The following is a 23,900-nucleotide window of genomic DNA, read 5'->3' as shown; positions in this document are numbered from 1 at the left end:
TTGAGGCTAAACAGTTCTTGGTACAAGATTTCCCCCATGAAAGGACTTCCATGGTTTGCCAATTAAGTTGAGGGTTATGTTTCTGCAGCCAAGGTAAACCAAGTATCACATCTTGAGAGGCTTTGGGAATCACGTAGAAGGAGAGGTATTCGGAATGGAGCACACCAACTTTCATCTTGAGACATACGGTTCGATGAGTAATTATACCATCTGGAATTCGACTTCCATCCACTGCTGTAACGGCAACTGCTGCTTCCAGAGGCATGGTTTGAACTTTAGACCGCATGACAAAGGCTGAGGAGATGAAGTTCTCGGCTGCCCCAGAATCTAGGAGAGCTGAAACTTTCACTGTAGAACTTGGCACTTCTAATTGAATAGACAAGGTCGGCTCTTTCCCAGAACGTGATTCTAGAGTAACTCCTAGCTTAACCTCTCTTGAATAAGCTAGGAGCGAGAGTTTCCCGGTCGGAGTTTGCAGAATTTAACTAAGTGTTCAGAGGACCCACAGTACATGCAGAGGTTACCCTGTCGACGACGAAGTCGTTCCTCTTCTGTGAGGCGAGAGCGCCCAATCTGCATAGGTTCGTCTGTCGTTACCGGAGACTGTGATGAAGAATCTTGTCGAGGCCTAGGATGATAACGTGGACTGGATCGCTCTGCCCTGGATTTCTCTAAACATCGCTCCCTGTAGCGTAGGTCAAGTTTGTTACAGAGAGAAATCAATTCATCCAGTTTAGTTGGCACATCCCGGATAGTTAAATCGTCCTTGATTCTCTCAGAAAGTCCATTCCAAAACGCGGCGATCAGGGCCTCCTCATTCCAGTTTAACTCTGAAGACAACGTGCGAAACTGAACAATATATTGATTGACAGGACGTAAACCTTGACGTAGACGGAGAATCTCCAAAGATGCTGAGGTGGTCCTGCCGGGTTCGTCAAAGATTCTCCGGAAAGAAGATACAAACTCTTTGTAATTAGAGAGGATAGGATCACCTCTCTCCCATAATGGTGATGCCCACTCCAGAGCCTGACCGGAGAGGAGGGCAATAATATATGCGACCTTAGAACGAGCTGATGGGAAACTGGCGGACATCAGTTCGAACTGGATCTCGCATTGATTCAGGAATCCCCTGCAAAGTTTTGGAGTTCCGTCAAACTTACTCGGAGAGGGTAACTGCAAGCGGGACGTAGGCAGCATCACAGGAGAAGCTGTAGTGGTAACTGGGACAACCGGAGTTGGAATCTGGACTTGAGACGTTTTAATTGCTGTATGAAGAGTCTCTAAACGGTCTGCCATAGTTTGCATAAACTGCACTATTTGTGTCTGTATAGACTCCTGGTTTTCCAGACGGGAAAGGATATTTGACGTAGCACCGCCTCCTGCGAATTGGTCACTTGACGGATCCATGTGGCCAGTGCTTACTGTCAGGTCCGGGTGTTTTTGTGAATCCGTTAACCTGGAACCAACCACAGGGGTAGGTGCTGGGGTATGAAGAAAACAGGGAGGACGAAGGAAGTTCCGTTTCATATATTTATTAAAGTAACAATTCAGTAAGGAGTTAAATGACTAGTTGTTAATCATCATTATACTGAAGTATTGCAGGAATGACAGAAATAATATGCAAGAGAAAACTCAGAAATAAATAAAAGAAATGTTCATGGAAACATATGCAAAAACAAGCTGAAGAATAAATGTTGAATTGTCCAAATATAAACAGGCTTTGATGCTGAACTGCAGATTGTGTTTAACTGGTTAATGCAGACATGGAGAATTAACTGTAAGAATTTGCAATGGAGTTTTAAGAGTTAACTGAGAGACTGTGAAGAATTATCCTTGTAATGACAACATAGAAAAAGTACTGAATTGGGTTACTTGCGGGTTCCGGAGATCACTGTGAAACTGTAGTAGATGGCGAGGTGATGAATGGGTTAAATGCAGAGTTGAACAAACGAACAGCTGAGGGAATTGGAATCCTCCAGACTTTGTATGATAGGCAGACAGACAAGGTAACCTCATGCAGGACACTGGGAATCCAAGTGTTTCCAATAGGTGTGCAATTGACTGATAGCACAATGGAGAGCCGGTAGATCTTTGGCAGTGAAGGCTGCAAAACGGACCTCTGGGAACGGAGGCGATATCTGGACCACGGGAATCACACAGGAATGCACGGAGAGAGTTCAGAGCTAGAGCACAGCTTTGATACAACAAAGCACTGGCCCAGAGTGACATAATCCCAGCCTACTTAAAGGCAGCACAAGCACGGGATTGGCTTACACCTGCCCACAGGTGTTTTCACAAGTGCTCAGTATTAGCTATTTGGTCTCCAACATGGCCACCTCCTATACAGCAGACACACCGCAGTGCCTTAGGCCATTTGGTCCCCGCACTCACAGTTCCCAGACTCTGCATTACCTGTGCCATTGATCACGCCGTGTCCCCACACGGGCGCACAGCACCGCGAGCAACCGCACTGGCAACGGATGAACCCCAGAACCCGCAAAGGTGAGAGACCGGTTCGTGACAGTATCAAGGAAACCGATGGCGGAACATCAATAGTACTGTGAAGCTGCACACCGCTGGGAGCCAGAAGCTGGAAGCCGGTGTTTTAGAGCACTGCCAGTAGCAGAGAGCAGTGAGGACACTGTGAAGTCAGGCTGCACCGCAAGGTGGTGATTGGTGCAGGTCTCTGATGGAATGAAGACTCAGGAGCTGGAATACCTGGAACTTAATGATCAACCACAAGGAGCAGAGACAGGTTACACTGGTAATGACAACCAAAGCACTGACAACTTCCTGGTTCAGGATCAGTCCCTTTATTCCCTCAGCAGTGCAGGGATTGGATGAGCAATCAGGCAGAGTTCAGCAATGCTGTGGATTGGTGGAAATAACGACATGTGATTAGGACCAACATGGCTGCGCCCATACCGGCACTTGGAGGGAAATCTAGTTTGTAGCACCACATGGGGGTTTACAGTAATGGCGGCCGCAGGAGCCAATGGACGCCAACCCGCACATCAGACACACGGAGTCGGCGGCAGAGACCACAGCGGGTGAGAAGCGTCACGCAGACCCGCCTGTGCACTTGAATTACAATGATGGCAGCAGAGGCCGCAACTGACAGGAGATGCCATGCACAGCCATCTGAGCACTAGAAGCACAGCAATGGCGGCGGAGGCCGCGGAGGCTAGAAACACCATCAACACAATAAAAGTTCCTTATGACAGCATCTGCAGACTGGCAGAGAGGAGACATGAAGTGAGGATATCAGCAGCATGACTGAGACCCGGCCCCGGAACGCTGAGCCAGCCTCAGGAGACACCTGAAAGTTAAATAATGGTGTCCTGTAACCCGGATCGTGACAATTTCATGCGGATCTGGCTATTTCAATGTATTTTATGTGGGGGGGGGGGGGGGAAATATATATATATGGAACAGAGATTGATATTGCGCCACTTGTGATAAAAACAGATATGTTGTATAAAGAATATTGGTAAGCTAAAATGACACTCCCCTATGCTGCTACTGGGGCGTCAGCTGGATCCCTCAAATACGTACAGGGATGGTGATTCCCTGAATAAAATTTATGAAAAAAAGGGGGGGATGAGGGATATATAGCGACCACGGTGTCAGTGCAATAAGTATAAAATTGCCAATTCTATACAATAAAAGGTATTTATTAATGTACAATTAAGCATAAAAGAGACATTTAAAAAAATGGGACAACAATAAAACCACAACTGATCTAAAAGCACTTACATGAATCATATAAAACTACAATAAAAGCAAGTATTAAGGTTTTTTTTCCTTATCTTAAATGAGGTAGGTGAAGGTTCTCAACGCGTTTCGTCTGATGAGACTTCTCTTGGACACACCTTCTCATTCAATGGTTTTTATTTATTTTAATTATTTTCTACATTGTAGATTAATACTGTAGACATCAAAACTATGAAAGCACACATATGGAATTATGTTGTGTACAAAAAAGAGTTACACAGATCAAAATATGTTTTATATTTTAGATTCCTCAAAGTAGCCCCCTTTTGCTTTGATGACAGCTTAGCACACTCTTGGCATTCTCTCAATCAGCTCCATGAGGTAGTCTCGCGCCCAATTTTTTTTGGGGGTGACCTAACGAAAAGAGGCATGGCCTCACAGCAACTGCCGCGATCGCAAGCCATGCCCCCATTTTTGTCATTATGGGGGCATGGACAGCACTCAGTGAGCTGCTGGCCATGCCCCCTGTCCCTCTCTGCCAAGAATAGACGCGGTGCGCATGCTCACAGCATCTATTCACCGCTGCTCACCTCAGAGCAGCGAGTGACAGGGGGGGATCTCCCAACTGCCCCCCCACCCGTGGGACACTGCGACCCGCGGGTGGGACAGCGGGACAGACCGTGAAAACTGGGACTGTCCCGCCAAAATTGGGACAGTTGGGAGGTATGATTTACCATGCACATAAACAATATAACCCACTCAAATCTAACTCTCTCTGCACATGTTACATCTGCCCCACCTGCAGTGCAACATGGTTTTGCCCAATTGCTAACTATTTTGGTTTGCTAACAACTCTGAATAACCCCCTTAGACCCCAGGTGACTACTTCTAGCCTTGCTGTATGAATGTATGGTGCTAGATATCTTTGAATTTCAGCCAGGTGCAGGCATTCCAAAACTAGTCTAGTCTCAGTTCTTTGCCAGTTTCTTTTAGCTGTACACTATTGTGCAACCTGTGTTCCTGTGTGTTTCCTGAACCTGTTATTGTATGACTTCGGCTTGTTTCTTTATCTTCTGATCTGCTGTCTCTGGTTTCCGGTCCTGGCAGCGTGTTCAGAATCTCCTCTGAAATAATATTTCTCTTTACTCTGCTACTAGCAACTTCGTTTTGATAGTATTTTTTGAAAAGCCCATCACAAATATAGGATAAAATAAAAGATTTTTGTTCTTGGATGAAATAAAATATGAATGTTCTTGACTATGAATTTCATTTTTGGATTTAACAAATATATTTGTAAGCAATTACCGTATTTTTCGGACCATAAGACGCATTTTTTCTCCACAAAAATGTGGGGGGAAAAGTATGTGCGTCTTATGGAGCGAATAAGAGCCAATGCAGATGAAGTTTGCGGGTAGCGGCGGGTCCTGGATGCTGCTGCTGCAACGTCATCAGAGCGCGCCGCATCTCAGAGCCCAACAGCAGAGCCGGCATCATGTGACTCCCCCCGCTCCCCCACACCTCCTCTCTCCTCAGGAGTTTCCCTGCAGGCAGCGTTAGCCGAGAGCCTGGACGCGGGGAATCGGCGGGACCTGGATGCTGCTGCTGCGCCGTCATCAGCAGAGCGCGCCGCATCTCAGAGCCGGCATCATGTGACTCCCCCCGCTCCCCCACACCTCCTCCCTCCTCAGGAGTGCACCGCGGGCAGCGTTAGCTGAGAGCCTGGACGCGGGGAACCACTGGTACTGTCTACAATATGAGTGTGTGTGTGTGTGTGTGTCTATGTGTATGCTGGCTCTGATGTGTGTGTGTGTGTGTGTGTGTGTGTGTGTGTGTGTGTGTGTGTGTGTGTGTGTGTGTGTGTGTGTGTGTGTGTGTGTGTGTGTGTGTGTGTGTGTGTGTGCTGGCTCTTTTTTTCCCAGTTTTCCTACTCTAAAAACTAGGTGCGTCTTATGGTCAGGCGCGTCCTATGGTCCGGAAAATACGGTATTTAGCCAATAAATAAAATGGAGCAAAAAAATTCTGCGAGCTTCAAGATCTATCAATCTATAAATCTACGTTATTTAGAAGAATCACTGACTAATTGATTCTAGACTGTTTGTCAAAAAAAAAACATTCAGAATTCAGGGTGATCTCTGATTTCTCCCGGTTAACACTGACAAGTGTAATATAGGGCCAGGAAAGCACTGTGCTGATGATTTTACTAGTAGCAACGGCATTAATCAAATCAATTACAGGCTTTGTGCACATCTTTTTTATATTATGCTCCATGGGCTGGATGAGTTATTAGGACAAGGGACAGAAAGGAAAATTTACAAAAGCCACTTTATATGTGCTGCACTTATTGGGGGTAATTCCAAGTTGATCGCAGCAGGAAATTTTTTAGCAGTTGGGCAAAACCATATGCACTGCAGGGGGGGGGCAGATATAACATGTGCAGAGAAAGTTAGATTTGGGTGGGTTATTTTGTTTCTGTGCAGGATAAATACTGGCTGCTTTATCTTTACACATTTAGATTGCAGATTGAACTCACCACACCCAAATCTAACTCTTTCTGCACGTGTTATATCTGCCCCCCCTGCAGTGCACATGGTTTTGCCCAACTGCTAAAAAATTTCCTGCTGCGATCAACTTGGAATTACCCCCATTGTTGCGCAAATGAAGAAGTGTTATAAAGGTAACATACAGATGTCAGGGGTGCCGATAGCTGTGCCAGGCCCAGGTAATCGGAGGGGGGGTGTCAGCCCCAATCCTTTAGAAATATAGGTGTTGGCCGCATGCGCTGAAAGGGGTCACGTCACGCCAACACAAGATGCCTGGTGTGAGTGAGCAGTCAGATCCCTTATGTTGGGTGTCTTTTTTGCTGAAAATGCATCTTATACCCCTTTCAGACTATGACCCAAGGAATTTCCCTGCTCGGTCTCGGGTTTTTCATTTCTGAAAAGTCCCGGGTTTTTGCTGGAGATCCCCTTTCACACTTATCCTGAGACCTGGGAAATTCTCAGGTCGACCCCTTTCAGACATAAGCCTGGTCTGTCCTGGCAGCCAGGGCAGACCAGTCTACTCTCATGTCCCATGTCATATACACACACACACACACACACACGTCACACTCATACATGTCTTCACACACACACACACACACACACACACACACACACCTTACACATACACATCACACTCAAACACACACATACATGTAATATACACAGACATGCCAAATTCATACACACACGCCAAACACACACACACACCAGCCAAGACCTCACCACAACAGGCCGCCTCTCTGTTTTTAGGCTGCGCCGGCTGCTTCTATATCTCACTGCAACACAGACCACAGCACCCGACACACACGCCCCCTCCAGGCAGCCCCTACCCTTCCAGCAGTACACATGCCAATCAGAGGAATGTAGGTGCGACCTGGGAGTAAATTCCCGGGTCGCACCATTCAGCCCTAAGCTGGGTTGTTTATTTGAGACACAAGTCCCGGAAAAAACCCTGCTCAACGTGTTCCCTGGTCGGGGCCTTTCAGACATGCCAAAATCCTGGGTTGATGTGCCTTCATGTGCACAATCCCAGGATTTTGGACAATGTCTGAAAGGGGTATTAATTGCAACACTATGACGCATAAGGAAATTGATATATGGCACTTGTATATTGTGGATCTGTGCATCAAGAAGGTGGCAATTGTGAGGGATGCAACATTTTGCATTTTCAGATAGGAAGCTGTGTGGATCAAGTGCTATTAGCTAAATAGAGATACATTAATTCCCTCTTCCGGAACAAGATAACTAGATTAATTTATTTGTGCAAGCAGATTTATGGAGGTGAATATGATGAGAAAGGAGAAAAATCAAAACTTGCAACTACAGTGCTAGTAGGCAGGACGTTAAAGTGATGTTTTAATTACAGTATGTATACTTTCCGCCAGATCATAGCTGCAGACTGGTTTTACAGGGACAAGTCTGAAAAATGCACCGAGTAGATAAACAATAGATAAACAAGAGACATAATTAAACTTGTTTTTACCCATACATTTATATTTGTAGCAAAGCTCAACGTTACTTAGTGTGTCCCTGATGTGGGCTGACACCAAACTGTTCTCCTCTTGTTGTTAGCCTGGGCCACCAGACACTAAACTAATTAGGGAGATAAGGAAGAGTAAAGGGGGGTACACACATGGAGATGTGTACTCTCCCCACGCTCAGCGCGATGTGTGATGAGCAAGGGGGGGGGGGGGGGGGGGGCGGCACTTCACTCAGCAGTGAAGTGAGCAATCTGACTAGATTGTGTCTGCATGCAGGCCAATCTAGCACTGGCGATAGCGACGCGCGGGGCCGTGCATCGCTATCGCTATGGGCCATACACACGGAGAGATCCGTGCCTAATTTCTAAGTCTAGTCAGGTTGCTTAGAAATTAAGCACGGATCTCTTAGTGTGTACCCCCCTTAAGAGAGTTGTGCAACGGACTGTCAAGCATACTTGCCTACTCTCTTGGAATGGGTGGGAGGCTCCCGAAAATCAGGTGACCCTCCCGGCCCCCCGGAAGAGCAGGCAAGTCTCCCGATTTTTCAGGTCCCCCCACCCAGCCGCCCACTTAGTGAGCAAAGTGGGTGGTCTGGGCAGTCGATGACGCGATTCTTGTCATAGCCACGTCCCCTGCTGTATAATGCTGGTAATCGCAGCATTACAGAGCATGGGGCGTGGCTTAAACTATGTCCCGTGATAACCCCACCCCCATTCTGCTAATTCTCCGCCTCTGTCACGCCTCCTATGCACATCATAGCCCTGCCCCGCTCCCCTGCTGAGCTGGAGAGATCAGCCAGGATGTCGGCATGTATGCTTTCAAGGTCAGTGTGCAACACAGCAAGTGTGGCATGAGGTGTCGCTCTTCAAGGGTACCACACTTTGGGGGCATCCTGCCCACATTCTACTGTCTGAGGTTTTTTTTTATATAATATTATCAAGGTCAACCAGTCACCTATGATCTGCAGTACGAACCTGCCCAACCCTTGGATCCTGTCTCTTGTCCCCTTCACATCACCCCTCTGTCCTTTCCTCTCCACATTTCCCCTCCTTGTACACTGCATCAACCAGTTCTTCTAACAGCTGTGTCCTCATAAACCTAGTGTCTTTACGCCATACTGCGCAAGACTGAGACACTCTACAAACACTAGTCTAAATTCTGCATCTTATATGCATTGCAGATGCAGTGAAAAGCCACACGCAGTGTACTAGAGACGCTGGGCTGTTACATTAACCAGGCAGGAATTGGTTTTACCCAAGTACAAAGTCGCAGATGAAGCACAACACAACTTTGAAGGAGAAAAGTCATGGCCCTCGCGTCAGAGCTCTTTTTACACATATTCAGACTCAATCGCACATCAGATTGATCAGTGTCTAACAATAACTTTGCCGCTCCCAGTTGTTTTTACAGTTGTAATTAAGATGCACATTTGTAACGAGAAAGACGGTCAAGGCCAAGTTGCACGGGAACCTGGTGTGCGGAGAGGGGCTGTTTGGCACGAGTGAAGCCACAGTATATAATGACACATCTGTATTTTATAGTTCTGCCACTCCATTTTCTTGTCATACCTTGAGTTTCTAATAATTCATTATAAATAAAAAAGTTCAAGGCAATGTTTCAATATTCTGTCAGTGAGTATTTACTATATATCCCCATAGGTCCCTACCTTGCCATCACAGGGTTTTGTTGCAGTTAATTAAAACCAGCATAATGCAAAAATGTTAATTCAACTTTGGGCCTAATTCAGACCTGATCGCATGCTGCACATGCGTACGGATTGTAATGCGCAGACACGATGCCAAATTCAGGGAAAATACTGCGTCTTTTTTTATCGCTAGGCGTATGCAGATTGACAGGAAGCGGGCGTTTGGGGGTGGTAACTGCCCATTTTCTGGGAGTGTCAGAAAAAATGCAGGCGTTCCCAAGCATTTTCAGGGATGGTGTGTGACGTCAGCTCCGGCCCGATCAGCCTGTTTGTATCGCACTGTAGGAGTAAGTCCTGGGCTACGCACAGACTGGAAAAATCATTAGATAATGAGTGAGTTGCAGCTGCCTGGCGTTTGCAAAGCTTTTCGCATGGGGTGGAATTTCACTCTGGCCGGGCGGCGACTATCCGATCGCACACCTCTGCAAATTCACAGAGGAGCGATCAGGTCTGAATTAGGCCCTTTGTTTGGAGATCAGACTTATGAAGCTCAGTCTGATCTACAATTTCTCTGCTTGAAACACATCTGAGCTCAATCAAAGGCCCAGATTTATTGGAGAGTGATAAATTGCACAGTGCTAAAGTACCAACCAACCAGTTCCTAACTGCCATGTTATAGGAGCTGATTGGTTGGTACTTTATCACCGTGCAATTTATCACTCTCCAAGGCTTGAAAAATCTGGGCCAAAATCTGTTATTTCAATGCGCCCTTGTGCACCATGCGGGTGGGGGGTACTGGGCATAAAGACTTGCTGTACATCATGCCATCAAGACCTTTTGTTGCCTATTGGGTGGAAAGTATTTTGTTAGGCTGGGTACACACTGGCGCAACGTGGATTCGTTCTGACATAGGAATAAATACCCATCAGCCCAAATTGCCCCTACACATTGGGGTGACTTTAATGAAGGACGGAGCAACCATGATCCGTCCTTCATTAACATAACACAGGACACTAGCGACTTTTGGAGCGACATAGCTCCAGTGTGTACCCAGCTTTAGTCTGGGTGACCATTCCGGAGATTGGAACATTATGGGGTGTAGCAAGTATGACATATTCTAATCTGCAACTTCTTTGCATCTCTGTATTCACAATTCCTCAGAAATTATATTTCTCCATGTCTAAGTCTTTTATTTCTCCATGTGGTTAGTGATTTTATCTGCTTAATCCAAGCATTTGTATACAAAAAGGGTATAATATCTGCACAAGGCCAAAGCAATAAGTTCAAAGTCAAAGAAGTCAAATATCAAACAATGGCCCTCATTCCGAGTTGATCGCTCGCTAGCTATTTTTTGCAGAGCAGCAATCAGATAGTCACCGCCCACGGGGGAGTGTATTTTCGCTTTGCAAGTGTGCGAACGCATGTGCAACCGAGCGGGACGAAAACATTTTGTGCAGTTTCTGAGTAGCTCTGGACTTACTCAGCCCTTGCGATCACTTCAGTCTTTTTGGACCCGGAATTGACGTCAGACACCCGCCCTGCAAACGCTTGGACACGCCTGCGTTTTTCCAAATACTCCCAGAAAATGGTCAGTAGACACCCATAAACGCCTTCTTCCTGTCAATCTCCTTGCGATCGGCTGTGCAAATGGATTCTTCATTAAATCCATCGCCCAGCACCGATCCGCTTTGTACCCGTATGACGAGCCTGCGCATTGCGGTGCATACGCATGTGCAGTTTTGCCGAGTTTTGACCTGATCGCAGCGCTGCAAAAAATAGCTAGCGTGCGATCAACTAGGAATGACCCCCCCCAATATCCCACCATACATACCTAAGAAATCAGGTGAGTATTTGTTTGTATGGTGGTGCTCTTGCTGAGTAAGGATGAACAGGGAGTAAGGGCGTGACTATTCCCTTGATATAAAAATATTTTAATAATAAAATAATTGCGGGCCCATGAAGCGGCCCTGCGCGCTCAGCAAGGGGGGCGCTTTTTTAACATGGGGGGCAAGAGGGGCTCAGGGGAGGACACCTGATTTCTACTCTACTTGATCTAGAAGCGGGTCCATCCTCCCCGAACAGGGCCATCTTCCCATTGTTATTTGGGAAGATGACGCTGGCCACTAGAGAGCAACAGCACAGGTATAGTCAGGGTGGGGGGGGAGTTAGTAGACCCGGGCCCTCCCAGCCCCTCCAGCAGTCCGTGCCTGGGTAATTTGTACCCGCTCCCGCCCCCTCAGCGCCACTGGGCGTAACGTCTCCTTCTGCATTACCATATTAGTGCTAATGCTGCTGCTTCTATGTAAACAGCAGTGATAGCAACTCCAGCCTTCCCTTTGGGAATTATTATCAAACTTAGGCATTATATTTTAATAAGGCTACTATATAATGCCTATTCTTGATAATAATTTCTGAATTAGAAAAAAAACATTTGTGTATACACATATGTACAATACTGACTGTTCTAAAAATGAAGCAACAATGTCAGCGATATCAGAACACTTAGGCAAGATTTTGGCTGGTGCCCCCTAGCACCGCCGCTAGTTCCGCCTCTGACCCTGCAACCCTTTCCCAGCACCATCACCCCTCACCCACAACAGTCCTCATTTTGGTGCTCCTACCCCCTATATTTTAAATAGGAACAGTGCGCACATTCAGCACACAGCTCAAAAAGGTGTGTATTCTTGCTGGGAAGGGACATTGCCACACAATAGTACCCCCAATTTAAATTACATCACACAGTACTGCAACTTTATTCACATTTTATCATGCGATAGTGTCCCTTATTCACATTATTTCACACAGCAGTACCACTTTACCTTATTAACGTTACTCCTCACAGTAGTGCCCCTTATTCCCATTACATCACACTGAATTGCTCCTTATTCACATTACACCACACCATATTGCTCTTTATTCACATTAGACTACATAGTAGTGCCCTTTTTATACGTTATGCCACACTGTAGAGCACCGTATACACATAAAGCTATACATTAGTAATGCCTTTATACACATAATACAACACAGTCAGGATAAGGGGATCATGAAAAGGTCGGGATCCCGTTGTGCAGAGGTAGGGTAGACAGATGAGCATTTCACCTGTGGCTTGATTACTAGTCAGCTCAGTCACACATCTTTGTCTATTGTGCTACACAAATTTTGCCTACAAGATCGGGACACTTCATCCCCTACCATATCACCACACTTCTCTTAGATTTCTCTCTTTGCACTAACATTTATCAGCTGGCAGAGGATATTTCCTCTGAATACTTTCTAAATATCATAGCCGCTTCACAATTCCGTGCATTGTATGTTGGTTTGTCCATTTGTTTATGTATGATTATTATATTGCTTGTCTTGAATTTGAAACAGCATAATTAAAAGTTATGTATAAAGCATTATTATACCACTCGCCTGATGGTGTACTATAAGAGCTCCCAGTAATCCCAGCACTTGTACAGGCATTCAACCCATAATGTAGCCTGTTTTCAGTAATAAGCCTCATTATATAGTATTCTAGGGGAAGAAGCAATTGTGATATTATCACTAAGGGGCCAATGCAGATTTTCATAGGTGGCAACATCGGGGCGTGAAGACTGAAATGCGAGCTAAAGTATGCTGGGTTGTGCATACGCAGAGATAAAGCTGTGCAGGCGCACACTTATAATGATGATAGCTATGAAGCCAAGTGTATGGATAGTAGGTGCAGTTTCATAGATGCAGACAACTTGGCATATGGGCGAATATTCACATATACAGATGGAGCCGCACTCATCTAGTGTGGCTCCATTGCATGTGAGCGCTTCCGGCATGACTAGTCACACTGGGAGCACACAGAGACGCTCTCATTCTAGTGAATTGTGCGCGTGCGTGTCAAGGACAAGCGCGCACCCCAGATGCAGCGGTAGGCGCGCGCGTCCAGGCACAGATGGAGCCACGATTAACGTGATTCCGTCTGTAGGGCCTGATTTACAGTTGTACGCATAAGCCTTTGCAGCTGAGAATTTGTACGCAGTGGCTGTGTGAAAATCTGCAAATGTCTCAGCCACCGTGATCTGTACTGAGGTCCCAACGTCTCAGATCTGCCGCTTGAAGACACAACATCAGTAGCACATCAGTCGATAACTGACCTTCTGAGTATCGATATCATACCTCCCAACTGTCCCACTTGTAGGGGGAGGGGGGCACTGTCACCGCTGCTCTATGCAGATAAGTGTGTGAATAGCCATGCGATGTGCACATTATTCATAGTGTAGGGCGAGAGCCTGGGAGTAGCCCAGCATCCTGGGGAGTACTGGGCATACACCTACAGTGATGTCAGCGGTGGTTTGCCATGAGTTTACGCCCCTTCCCGATAAGGCTTTGCCCCTTATATGGACAGGGGCGCCTTCGGCATGCCCGGAGTCCCGTTTCTTAAGACAATGATGGGAGGTATGCCATATGGCCATGCAGACTGGCCGACAGAACTGAGACGCCAGTTTGACTGCATGCAGGATCGCTGTTGCAGGCAGTAGTTACATGATCCCCAAGTGGACGCATCATGTCTGCATTTTTGTAGCCACCCTGCCACAAATGGTCCCTGACTATGAAGCTACTTGCGAATAAATCCCCTCTCATAGCATAAATCCTGCTGTCATAGTAAGACCATTGTTGTAAATGGGCAGGACGACCTGCTCCACTGCGTACAACATTGACATTGGATCCGCCTCTGAATCAGTCCCTTAGTTCCAGCCACACAATGCGGGTAGAATTATGAGCAGTGAGCATTACATATAAGAATCTCCAGCTGTTATATCCAGATTCTGCATGTCTCTGGCTGCACAATGCAGCCTACAAAGGACCAATTGCTCTACTTATTACTTACTTTGCTTGTTTGCCTTATTCCCTTGCCACATATTCTCTAACCCAGAGTTTCCCAAATCCAGTCCTCACGCACCCCCAACAGCTCATGTTTTCAGGATTTCTATCTGTGGAAACAGGATAATTACTGACTCAGTACATCACTTGTACATAAATAAAGAAATCCTGAAAACATGAGCTGTTGGGGATGAATGAGGACCAGATTCGGGAAACAAAGTGCTAACCTCAATGAAAGCTCACAATGCATACTGATCTATTTTTCATGCTATTATTCTATGGGATTATTGTTCAAATGGCAATATCACTTAAGCCGCCTGCTTTACACCCCTTTATCCATATTGTCTCCTCACTATTACAATCCATGCTAACAAACACTCAGAAACTCTTTTCCTATCTTAGGGCCTAATTCAGATCTGATGGCAGCAGCAAACTTTTTCTCTAATGGCCAAAACCATGTGCAAGGGGGGGGGGGGGGGGCCAGATATAACATGTGCAGAGAGAGTTAGATTTGGGTGGGGTGTGTTCAAACTGAAATCTAAATTGCAGTGTAACAATAAAGCAGCCAGTATTTACCCTGCACAGAAACAATATAACCCACCCAAATCTAACTGCTGCTGCGATCAGGTCTGAATTAGGCTCTTAGGGGAATATGTATTACGGAGAGATAAAAGTGGAGAAGTGAGCCAGTGGAGAAGTTGCCCATGCTAACCAATCAGCATTGACGTAACATTAATAATTTTCATACTATAAAAGTATACAGAGCAGCTGATTGGTTGCCATGGGCAACTTCTCTACTGGCTCACTTTTCCACTTTTATCATTGCTTAGTACATGTCCCCCTTAATTCCTTAACTGTAATATCTTCAAACTGTTACCAAAAAAATAAAAGCTCATAAATTTTACAATGATCTTTTTTATAATCTTTCGTTTTGACAAATCCTCAAATCTCCCATGCATATTATTTAGATTCGGGACACTACAGAAATCCAGTAAAAGCTAAAGGGGGGTACACACGGAGAGATCCGTGCTTAAAATCTAAGCAATCTTGCTAGATTGCTTAGATTTTAAGCATGGATCTGCCGTGTGTATGCCCCCCAGCGATAGCGATGCGCGGCCCCGCACATCGCTATCGCCGATGCTAGATTGAGCCTGCATGCAGGCTCAATCTAGCGGGTCGCTCACTTCACCGTTGTGTGAAGTGAGCGGCCCCCCGTCGGCTTTCCCCCTCGCTCAGCACATCACGCTGTGCTGAGCGGGGTGAGATGTGTGCTGAGCGGTCTGTGTTAAGATCGCTCAGCACACATCTCTCCCGTGAGTACCCCACTTAAAACACATCACCTGTCTCCTATCACTTTCTAAATCCTTTACACGTGCCCGACTGAATGCATGCTCAGCCTGTAACAAATGAACATCTATCCATGATCTCTTCCTCTCACACAAACTTAGCCTCTGGCAAGAACAAAAACATGGCTTACACAATCAGACACTGCCTTATCAACTGTTCAACCACTTACGTTCCCATCTTTTGAAGTAAAGTACATGCTATCTGCCAGTGGCCCCCCGTCATTTTTAATTGATTTTTTAAATTGTTTTTTTACTGCGCACTCGACGCACCCACCCGGCATGAGGTGATGTCCCTCCCCTGTCAGATGCTGCTGCTCTGCTCCAGCTCCACGCCTTCCTGCATTGCCAGGCCAGTGTGTTCCTCCTCCTGATTGGCTCCCTGGAGAAATGTGACATGCATTCAGTGCAGAGGAGCCGAGCAGGAAGAGGAACTTCCCAGATTCAGACCGCCGCCACTGAGGGACAGCGCACTGCCGCTGAGGGATAGCACCCCGGCAACAGCTCACCCAGCCAGTCACACAGCGCACCGGGGTGACCAGCAGCCGCGGGCCCGCAGCGCTGAGGAACAGTGCACCAGTGCGACCAGCAGCCCACCTGTACACAGCGCAAGGGTCTGGGACAGCAGCCACCGGCGCCGCCAGCGAGGGACAGCGCACCCAGCCTGTCCCTGCTTTCTGCTGGTGAGCTGTCTTTTGCTGGGTGACTATTGTGAGGGTAGAAGGTCCAGGAAATTAGGAGCCTGCTGCTGAGGTGGGGGGTCGCAAGTGGTGAGGAGGAGTGCTGGAATGGACAGAGCAGAGGCCTGGTGCTGCTGGGGAGGGAGAAGCAAGGAGCTGTGCAGTACTGTGACTGTGTATTGGAGGAAGAAGGCAGAAGGGCCAGTAGCTGGAAGCTAAACTGCTGCTCAGAAGGGGAGACTGACTGCTGCTGGGGAGAGGTTGAATGGTGTGGGGGAGTGGGTGACAGCGGCTGCTGGGGATCGGAATTCACTTCTACAATGAGGACAGAGGAGGCCTTGAATTGAGTTGCCGCCCCGGAACGCCTTTGTGCTGTCAATCTTCATGCGATCGCCGCTGCAATCACTTTCTTTGATGTTCTTGTCGTTGCCCAGCGACGGCCGTCGCTGGGTAATGATGCGCCTGCGCATTGCGTTCGCCGTGCATGTGCAGTTCCGACCCGTTCGCACAGCTGCAAAAACCAGCAGCGTGTGAACGGGTCGGAATGACCCCCATAAGGTATAAGAAATAACCGTGGACCTGTACCCCCTCCAGCAGTTCATTTCGACCATAGACACACTCGATACTCACATTGAGCACTTGACCACACCCCCTCACACAATTGGTAACACCCACTGAAACCTGGTCACATCAACTCCATTTCTAACTCCACCCCTCCTTCATAGCCAAACCACTTATGGTGCCCTCACTGTAATTTTTTTCTGGATCCGCCCCTGCTATCTGCATTTTCTCTCTTCGAGTTGCTGTGATCTCTCATTCACCTGGATCCAGAGGCGGAACTACCGCCAGTGCAACCAGTGCGTTGCACTGGGGCCCGCCACTGTCCAGGGGCCCAAAGCATCTAATGAGTCAAACTGACTCATTACATGCCGCTGTGTGCTGCGGGCAACCGCTGCCCGCAGCACACAGCCGCCCGGACAGGAGAGGAGAGCAGCGCAGGCAGCGGACACGGGTTGGAAGGAGGAGGAGGGAGCCGCAGCAGCGCTGTGTTATAGGTTGAGGCGCTGCTGCTGCTCTCCCTCTCACTGGCGCACGCGTACTCAAAAAAAAAACCTGATTAACTTAAAAGATTTTTTTTGGATCACGGGTCACGGTCGTAGCTTGCGGCATTAGGCTCCGCCCACTCGAGGCATTTTACCCGCGATTCGCGTGCCTGTGGGGAGGGGATGTCATCATTCCAGGCAGGATCCCTAGTGCTGGAGAGAAGATTCAACGGGCTTCCTAGCCCTGCCAATAAGAGCCATAAAAGCAGGTGAATTAATCCATCAAAGCAGCAGAGTACATTGTGGTTGCTAACTTTTGTGTGTGTGTGTGTGTGTGTGTGTGTGTGTGTGTGTGTGTGTGTGTGTGTGTGTGTGTGTGTGTGTGTGTGTGTTTGTGGGGGGGGGAGGGGTAAAATAGGTCTGTGCATTATGGTATAGTTCAGTTATACACCCAGAATGCACATGTGCACAGATGTTCATTATGCTCAAATCTGCCTATTTGTCCTAGAGCTTGTCACATGGGCCCTGAAACGTTGGTTATTTCATGACACCTCAATATACGATCGATTATTTGCAGGGGGCGCATGTTGTGGCTGGGGGGGCTGTCTGCCGTAATGTGTAAAAAGGCACGCTGTCTGCCGTTATGTGTAACAAGGGCACGCTGTCTGCCGTTATGGGTAACAAGGGCACGCTGTCTGACGTAATGTGTAAAAAGGCACGCTGTCTGCCGTTATGTGTAACAAGGGCACGCTGTCTGCTGTTATGTGTAAAAGGGGGACGCTGTCTGCCGTAATGTGTAAAAAGGGGGATGCTGTCTGCCGTTATGTGTAAAAAGGGGGACACTGTCTGCCGTAATGTGTAAAAAGGCATGCTGTCTGCCGTTATGTGTAACAAGGGCACGCTGTCTGCCGTTATGTGTAAAAAGGGGACGCTGTCTGCCGTTATGTGTAAAAAGGGGGATGCTGTCTGCCGTAATGTGTAAAAAGGGGGATGCTATCTGCCGTAATGTGTAAAAAGGGGGATGCTGTCTGCCGTAATGTGTAAAAAGGGGAATCTGTCCGCCGTAAGGTGTAAAAGGGTCTCTACCTGGTGTAGTGATGCTACTGTGCGGCGTAATTTGAATAATGGAGACTATTGTGCACCGTTTTATGAATTGGTATTATTTTGTGGCCACACCCCTTCCCCATGAAGCCACGCCCCTATGTATTTTTGCACGCTCCTACGGCGCGCACTGCCCCTGTTTTGCATGCAGGGGTGGGGCTCCGATGCTGTTTATTGCACACGGTGCTAAAATGTCTAGTTACGGCACTGTTGCTAGGTATCCATTTCTCTGGCCCTGAGCAGGTCCCCCTCACCAGATCCTCTCCAGGGGTGAGGGGGTGGACTTGGATGGGATGAGAGGGGGGGGGGGGCAAAGCATTTTGTCGCACCTGGGCCCACCGCTCGCTAGTTCCGCCACTGTCTGGATCATAACAACAAGGCCTTTAACATATTTTCTGCCTGGATCTCCCAATTCTTATATTCTGACATCCCCTCCATCATTATGTGTGATTTCAACATCCCTAATGATTAACCGCATTGTTCTTGTGCCTTTAAACTGCTTTCTCTAACCAACTTCTCCTGACCTGTCGCAGGGGACCGAGGAGGATATGTACTAAGCCTTGGAGACAAAGTGGCTGGAGATAAAGTGCCAGCCAACCAAATTCTGACCCAAACTGTCCCACAGTTTGTCGCCCCAATATCTCAATTCCCATGCCCTCCAAACTTTTTGCTTAAACTTACTTCACACAGTTTCTTTCATAACACAACTTATTGGACCCTCTTCAGTTAGGCTTTCGTTCCAAACACTCCAGATGTACTGAACTTACTATGGTCAATGATTTTATCACTGTTAAAGGCCATTATGGATACATCAGGACCTCTTGCATTTGGCACTGTTGACTCCTCACATAAACACTACATTGCCTAAGCCTTTCCAAACACTGTACTATACTAGTTCTCATCCTACTTATTAAACCACTCCTTTAGTCCTCAGTTTTCTGATTCCACCTCCTCTCTGATTTTTCTATGAGCTGGTGTACCACAAGACTTGGTACTAGGCCTTCTGCTAATCTCTACCTATACCACCACCATTGGGAAATGAATATGTTTATCTGAATTTCAGAATTATCCCTATGCACTGATACCCAAATCTATATATTGTGTCCGTATACCTCATCATCTCTGTTGACCTGTATTAATTTACTTAATAATATTCTCATTAGCCAGCAGGAGGAGCTTATCTGATAACTATACTTCTGCTAACGTACACCACTTCCATTGAAAATATCTCCCAACTCAACACCACCACTCTGCCAAAGTCTGTGCCTCTCACCTGCACTCATTACATCCTCCCACTGCCACTACAGTTTCAGTCCCAGGCTTTCTGTGAATAAATGTTAACATATACGTGCAACAACATACATACTGTATATATTGTTTACTCACTTCCTGTGTTTACGCACAACTGTTTTCACATGACTTGTTCCTTCATGTGTTTTATGTTTTGTTTTATTGTGTTTAATATAATTGTTTCCTGCATTGTAAACTTGCAGTGCTTTCTAAATAACTTTGATGATGATGATGATGATGAAAGAACGAGAAATGCTTGTAAGTAATTGTGTGTATACACGTCCAATCAAAGTTTTTGGCATTCAGCATTAAACAGTATCTCCCAGTCCAGAATGTGTATTAAGCACCCGGTTTTATAGAACAGTGTATAATAACTTAAAAAACTCACCTGCTGGGCAGACTACAAGAAGAATAAATGTAGTAGGGACAAGGTAAGCAGTCAGCATCCAAAGAACTGGTCTCAATATTCGATGCTCAAACAAGGAGTAGGGACTTCCTTTCATCTCTGCTGTCATATTATAATACCAGTAATCATTCATCTCCCAAATTCTGGGAGAAGTCCCCACACCTGAAGAAAAAAAAATCCAAACATTAATCATATTATTTGTTTTTCATGTAAGGGCTTAAACAAGAGTATATGATGCGAACACTAGGAAACTAGAGCATTTGGTATTTCATTGTGGGACATTTTATGAAAAAAATAAAAAATTAAATAAAATTCCATACAACCCACCCAACAGTGTGTTATAGGCTAGTTCCAATTTTGAGACCTTGCTTTTTGGGATGGTGCATGATTCTGGTAAACCGATGTAAGAAGTGATTTGGAGGATGGTCTTGGCTTGTACAGCTAGGGTTCCATGCCGCATTTGTCCAGGAATCTTGGAAATGTTAGAGTGTCTGGTCTAAATGTTCTCTGGGGAGTACCAGGCTCGGATTTTCCACAAGGCAAAGGCTGGCTTTTATTAAATATGTTACAGAGGCTCAGTAAAGGGGTTCAGACCAGTATTATGTCATGAGGTCATGCTGACCTGCCCTGAACTCCCAGAGTCCCACTGTCTGCAGTGCATTGGAGGGCCCGCCACCAGCCCCAGCTCCGCAGCAGCTGCCACTGGTAGCACCATGGGTAGATTGGACCATAGGGAACAAGGGACATTTTCTGATGGGACGGCCAACGAGCTCTGCACACCCCACAGTGAGATAATGTAGCTGGACTTCGTCAGGTAAATAAACTGTTCTCACAACTGCCATTTGGAAAGTGTCCAGGATGGCTGTACCTTATATATAGTCGCTGACCTCTTGTCCACTTTGACTGCGATTTAACTCTCTGGCTCCCCCACAATGACCATGAAGTGCTTTTGCAACCTTCTCGCTTTGTCTCTGCTTTCCCACATTAGCCCAGAAGCTGTCAAAATTAATTAGTCATGTCATTGGGATCTCTAGAAATATACTGTAATGTGTTGGTTATCTCTGTTGGTATAATGTGATCCAAATCTATATGATATAACATGATAAATATCTTTGCTGCTATATTGCATGCGGCACCACTACTTGTGTCATTTGAAGGGACACACAGCCAATATAAAATTATATGCTCTCCTGGCAGTGTGATGCGATCGCAGTGTCGGACTGGGGCGTGAAGGGCCAACGGGGGGAATGCAGTGATAGGGCCCCATACTTAGGGGGGTAGCCAGCCTACAAAGGGGGTGTGGCAAGTCTCCACATAGGCTTGAAATACACAATATTCTAGTGCAGTGTAATGCAACATATCTACCATGTATAATACAAGTGCACAGTCTGGAATCTGATCCCTAGAGGAAGGAGTGGGCCCTCTGGCAGGGGGGCCTACCGGTGGTTTCCCTGGTACCCCTGTGGGCCAGTCCGACCCTGTGCGATGGTCACCTTTACTGGTATTATATGTAGGTTATCACAGCAGCCAGTATAATATACAGTGTGTTTGTTTTTTTTCTATTGAGGGACAGTGTTTTTTTTTTCCTGTTGGGGGCCATTGTCGTGGTTTTTTTTCTTGTCGAGGGCCAGTGTGTTTTATCTTTTTTCCTATTGAGGCCAATGTTTATTATTGTTGTCTGTAATATAAGACAGTAATGGTCATTTCCCACCTACCACAAAAAATACTGTAAATCCTATAGTGTTTTTTTTTTTTAAAGGGGATGGGGTTACCGGCATTTTGTCTAGAGCCCCATGAGGTCTAAATCTGTCTCTGGGGAGTACCACCATTGTAATGCAATTTTGGTTTCTATTGATATAGAGCCATATTTATCATTCAATATTTGTAGGAAGGTATCCGCAAATATTAAGGATCCCCCAGATGTGTCACGGAAGGATCCCTCTCTGTCAGCCACCAGTGACACATAAGCTGGCCAACGACCGTGCATGCACTGTGAATGTTGGAAGCAGTGTGATAGTGCTGCACTATCACACTGCTTCCAGCTCTTTGACATTTTTAATTTGCATGAGATAAATTATTTTCGAACAAATTCGCTCTGATAAAAGACCAAGAAGTTTTTAGTAAATTTATGTGAAAATATGCAAAATGTCAACATTGACAGAATGTTGACATTGGAATTGTTTACATTTTCATTAGGGTTAGGATAACTGTTAGGGTTACAGACAGAATTAGACCAAAAGCACATCAAGTCTGATTCAGATCCCGAGGGGTCTGTGGCACATGACTCAAAATTGCTATGTTGTATACAATGCACATGCGCTGGACCTGTATTGCGCATATGCAGTTCAGGTCCTGCGTTATTGGACGCACTACGGCTACATGCATCAGTAGATTGGTAGGTTGGGGGCAACAGCAGCTATTTACAGTGCTGAGGACAGGAGCATCAGAAGACTGAGATTTCCTAATATGTTTGTAGGAGCGGCTGGCTTGTGTGACCCCATGGGTCCCGCACCTTGCCAATGGTGTTGCAGGTGATCAAGTGGTGCATGCAGGAGGCGTCTACTTATATAAGATACTCCTGCTGTATTACCATTTCAGGGCAGCACTGTTGCTTCCAAGTGAGTCGCAGTAATGCACAATCCAACCACATCTCGATCAGACCCAGAATTGTGTCTGTTCACATTGCTGAATGCACAATTCAGCAATAAGGACCTTACATCAGTGACGACAATATGAATGTCGAAGAAAAAGAAAGTTCACATACTAGAACAAATATCTAGCTACAACCTACAGTTTAGTCTGATTGCAAAATAAAAAATAATGCAAACTTTTTTTGGCTTAATAATAATAATAATAATAATAATAATAATAAAGACTTAATAATAATAAAGATTATACTTTAACATAAGTTTTCATTAAGCCCTGCTGCTCTGCAATAACAACTTCTTTTTTCTCTTGCATTTTACACCGTGGGCCGGATGTAATGAAGTCCGAGTTGGCCGGGGGTGCGGGTTCCCTCCAATGTTAATCGCCGCCCAGCGCTGTGATCACAATCAAATTGCGATCACATCGCCGTAAAATGGCAATTAGTGGCAGCCCCCGCACACGCAGCTTGGCTGCTTATGCTGGTGCACTGTTGCCATGTTTCCTGTCGCAGGAAACGCAGGCAGCGTTATCAGGCCACCCTGAAAACGGCAATGACATGTCTGCATTTCCTTGACCACCCCCCCACCCCCCCTATCGCTGCGGCCTGTCACTCAAATCCTTCTGGGATGTGATCGCAAAGTGAAAGCTCACAAAAAGCGTCCATTTGCGATTTTATCAGTTTAACAACTGATACTGAATGAGGCCTACAGTATGTCTATTAATTTCCAGCAAATATTAAGGCAATCATTTTATTTTGTGCCTGTATTAAATTTTTCATTTATTTCATGGGTTAGTTTTCGAAGTAAACTTACTTCAAAATGTCTTCTGCTCTTCCAAAGGCATTGGTTCTGTGTTTCGTCCACAGCAGGCACATCTATAATGGTGTGGGGAAATGTGGGTTTATCCAGAAAGGATCCTAAAGTAATGAATCAAGAATCAAACTGCTCATAATTGGATATCGCCCTATAGGTGGGAAAATATTGTGCAAAATCAACAATGTACTACCAAAACTATACAATTCAGAGATGCAATTTGGAATAATAGCATAAATGTTAGAGAAAAATGGAATCTCACAGAACTATTCAACCTCTTAAAAAGTCAGCAGATTTGCCTGTATTACACATGACACATAGGGGGGATTTTCAATT

General features: G+C 46.1%; 1 protein-coding gene across 1 annotated transcript in view; it reads right to left on the bottom strand.

The window, feature by feature from the left end:
- SSC4D (scavenger receptor cysteine rich family member with 4 domains) overlaps positions 1-20,267 on the bottom strand; it is a 109,512-nt gene extending 89,245 nt beyond the window's left edge. Inside the window, exon 1 of the mRNA XM_063957167.1 lies at positions 20,089-20,267. Coding sequence (XP_063813237.1) covers positions 20,089-20,239 — 151 coding nt within the window. The 5' untranslated portion in view covers positions 20,240-20,267. The remainder of the gene's footprint in view (positions 1-20,088) is intronic.
- Positions 20,268-23,900: the final 3,633 nt, after the last annotated feature.

The sequence above is a fragment of the Pseudophryne corroboree genome, chromosome 2 (genome assembly GCF_028390025.1).
Source record: "Pseudophryne corroboree isolate aPseCor3 chromosome 2, aPseCor3.hap2, whole genome shotgun sequence".
Taxonomy (NCBI): Eukaryota; Metazoa; Chordata; class Amphibia; order Anura; family Myobatrachidae; genus Pseudophryne; species Pseudophryne corroboree.
Note: the sequence above shows the minus strand (reverse complement) of the source record. Positions and strands in the feature narration are given on the sequence as shown.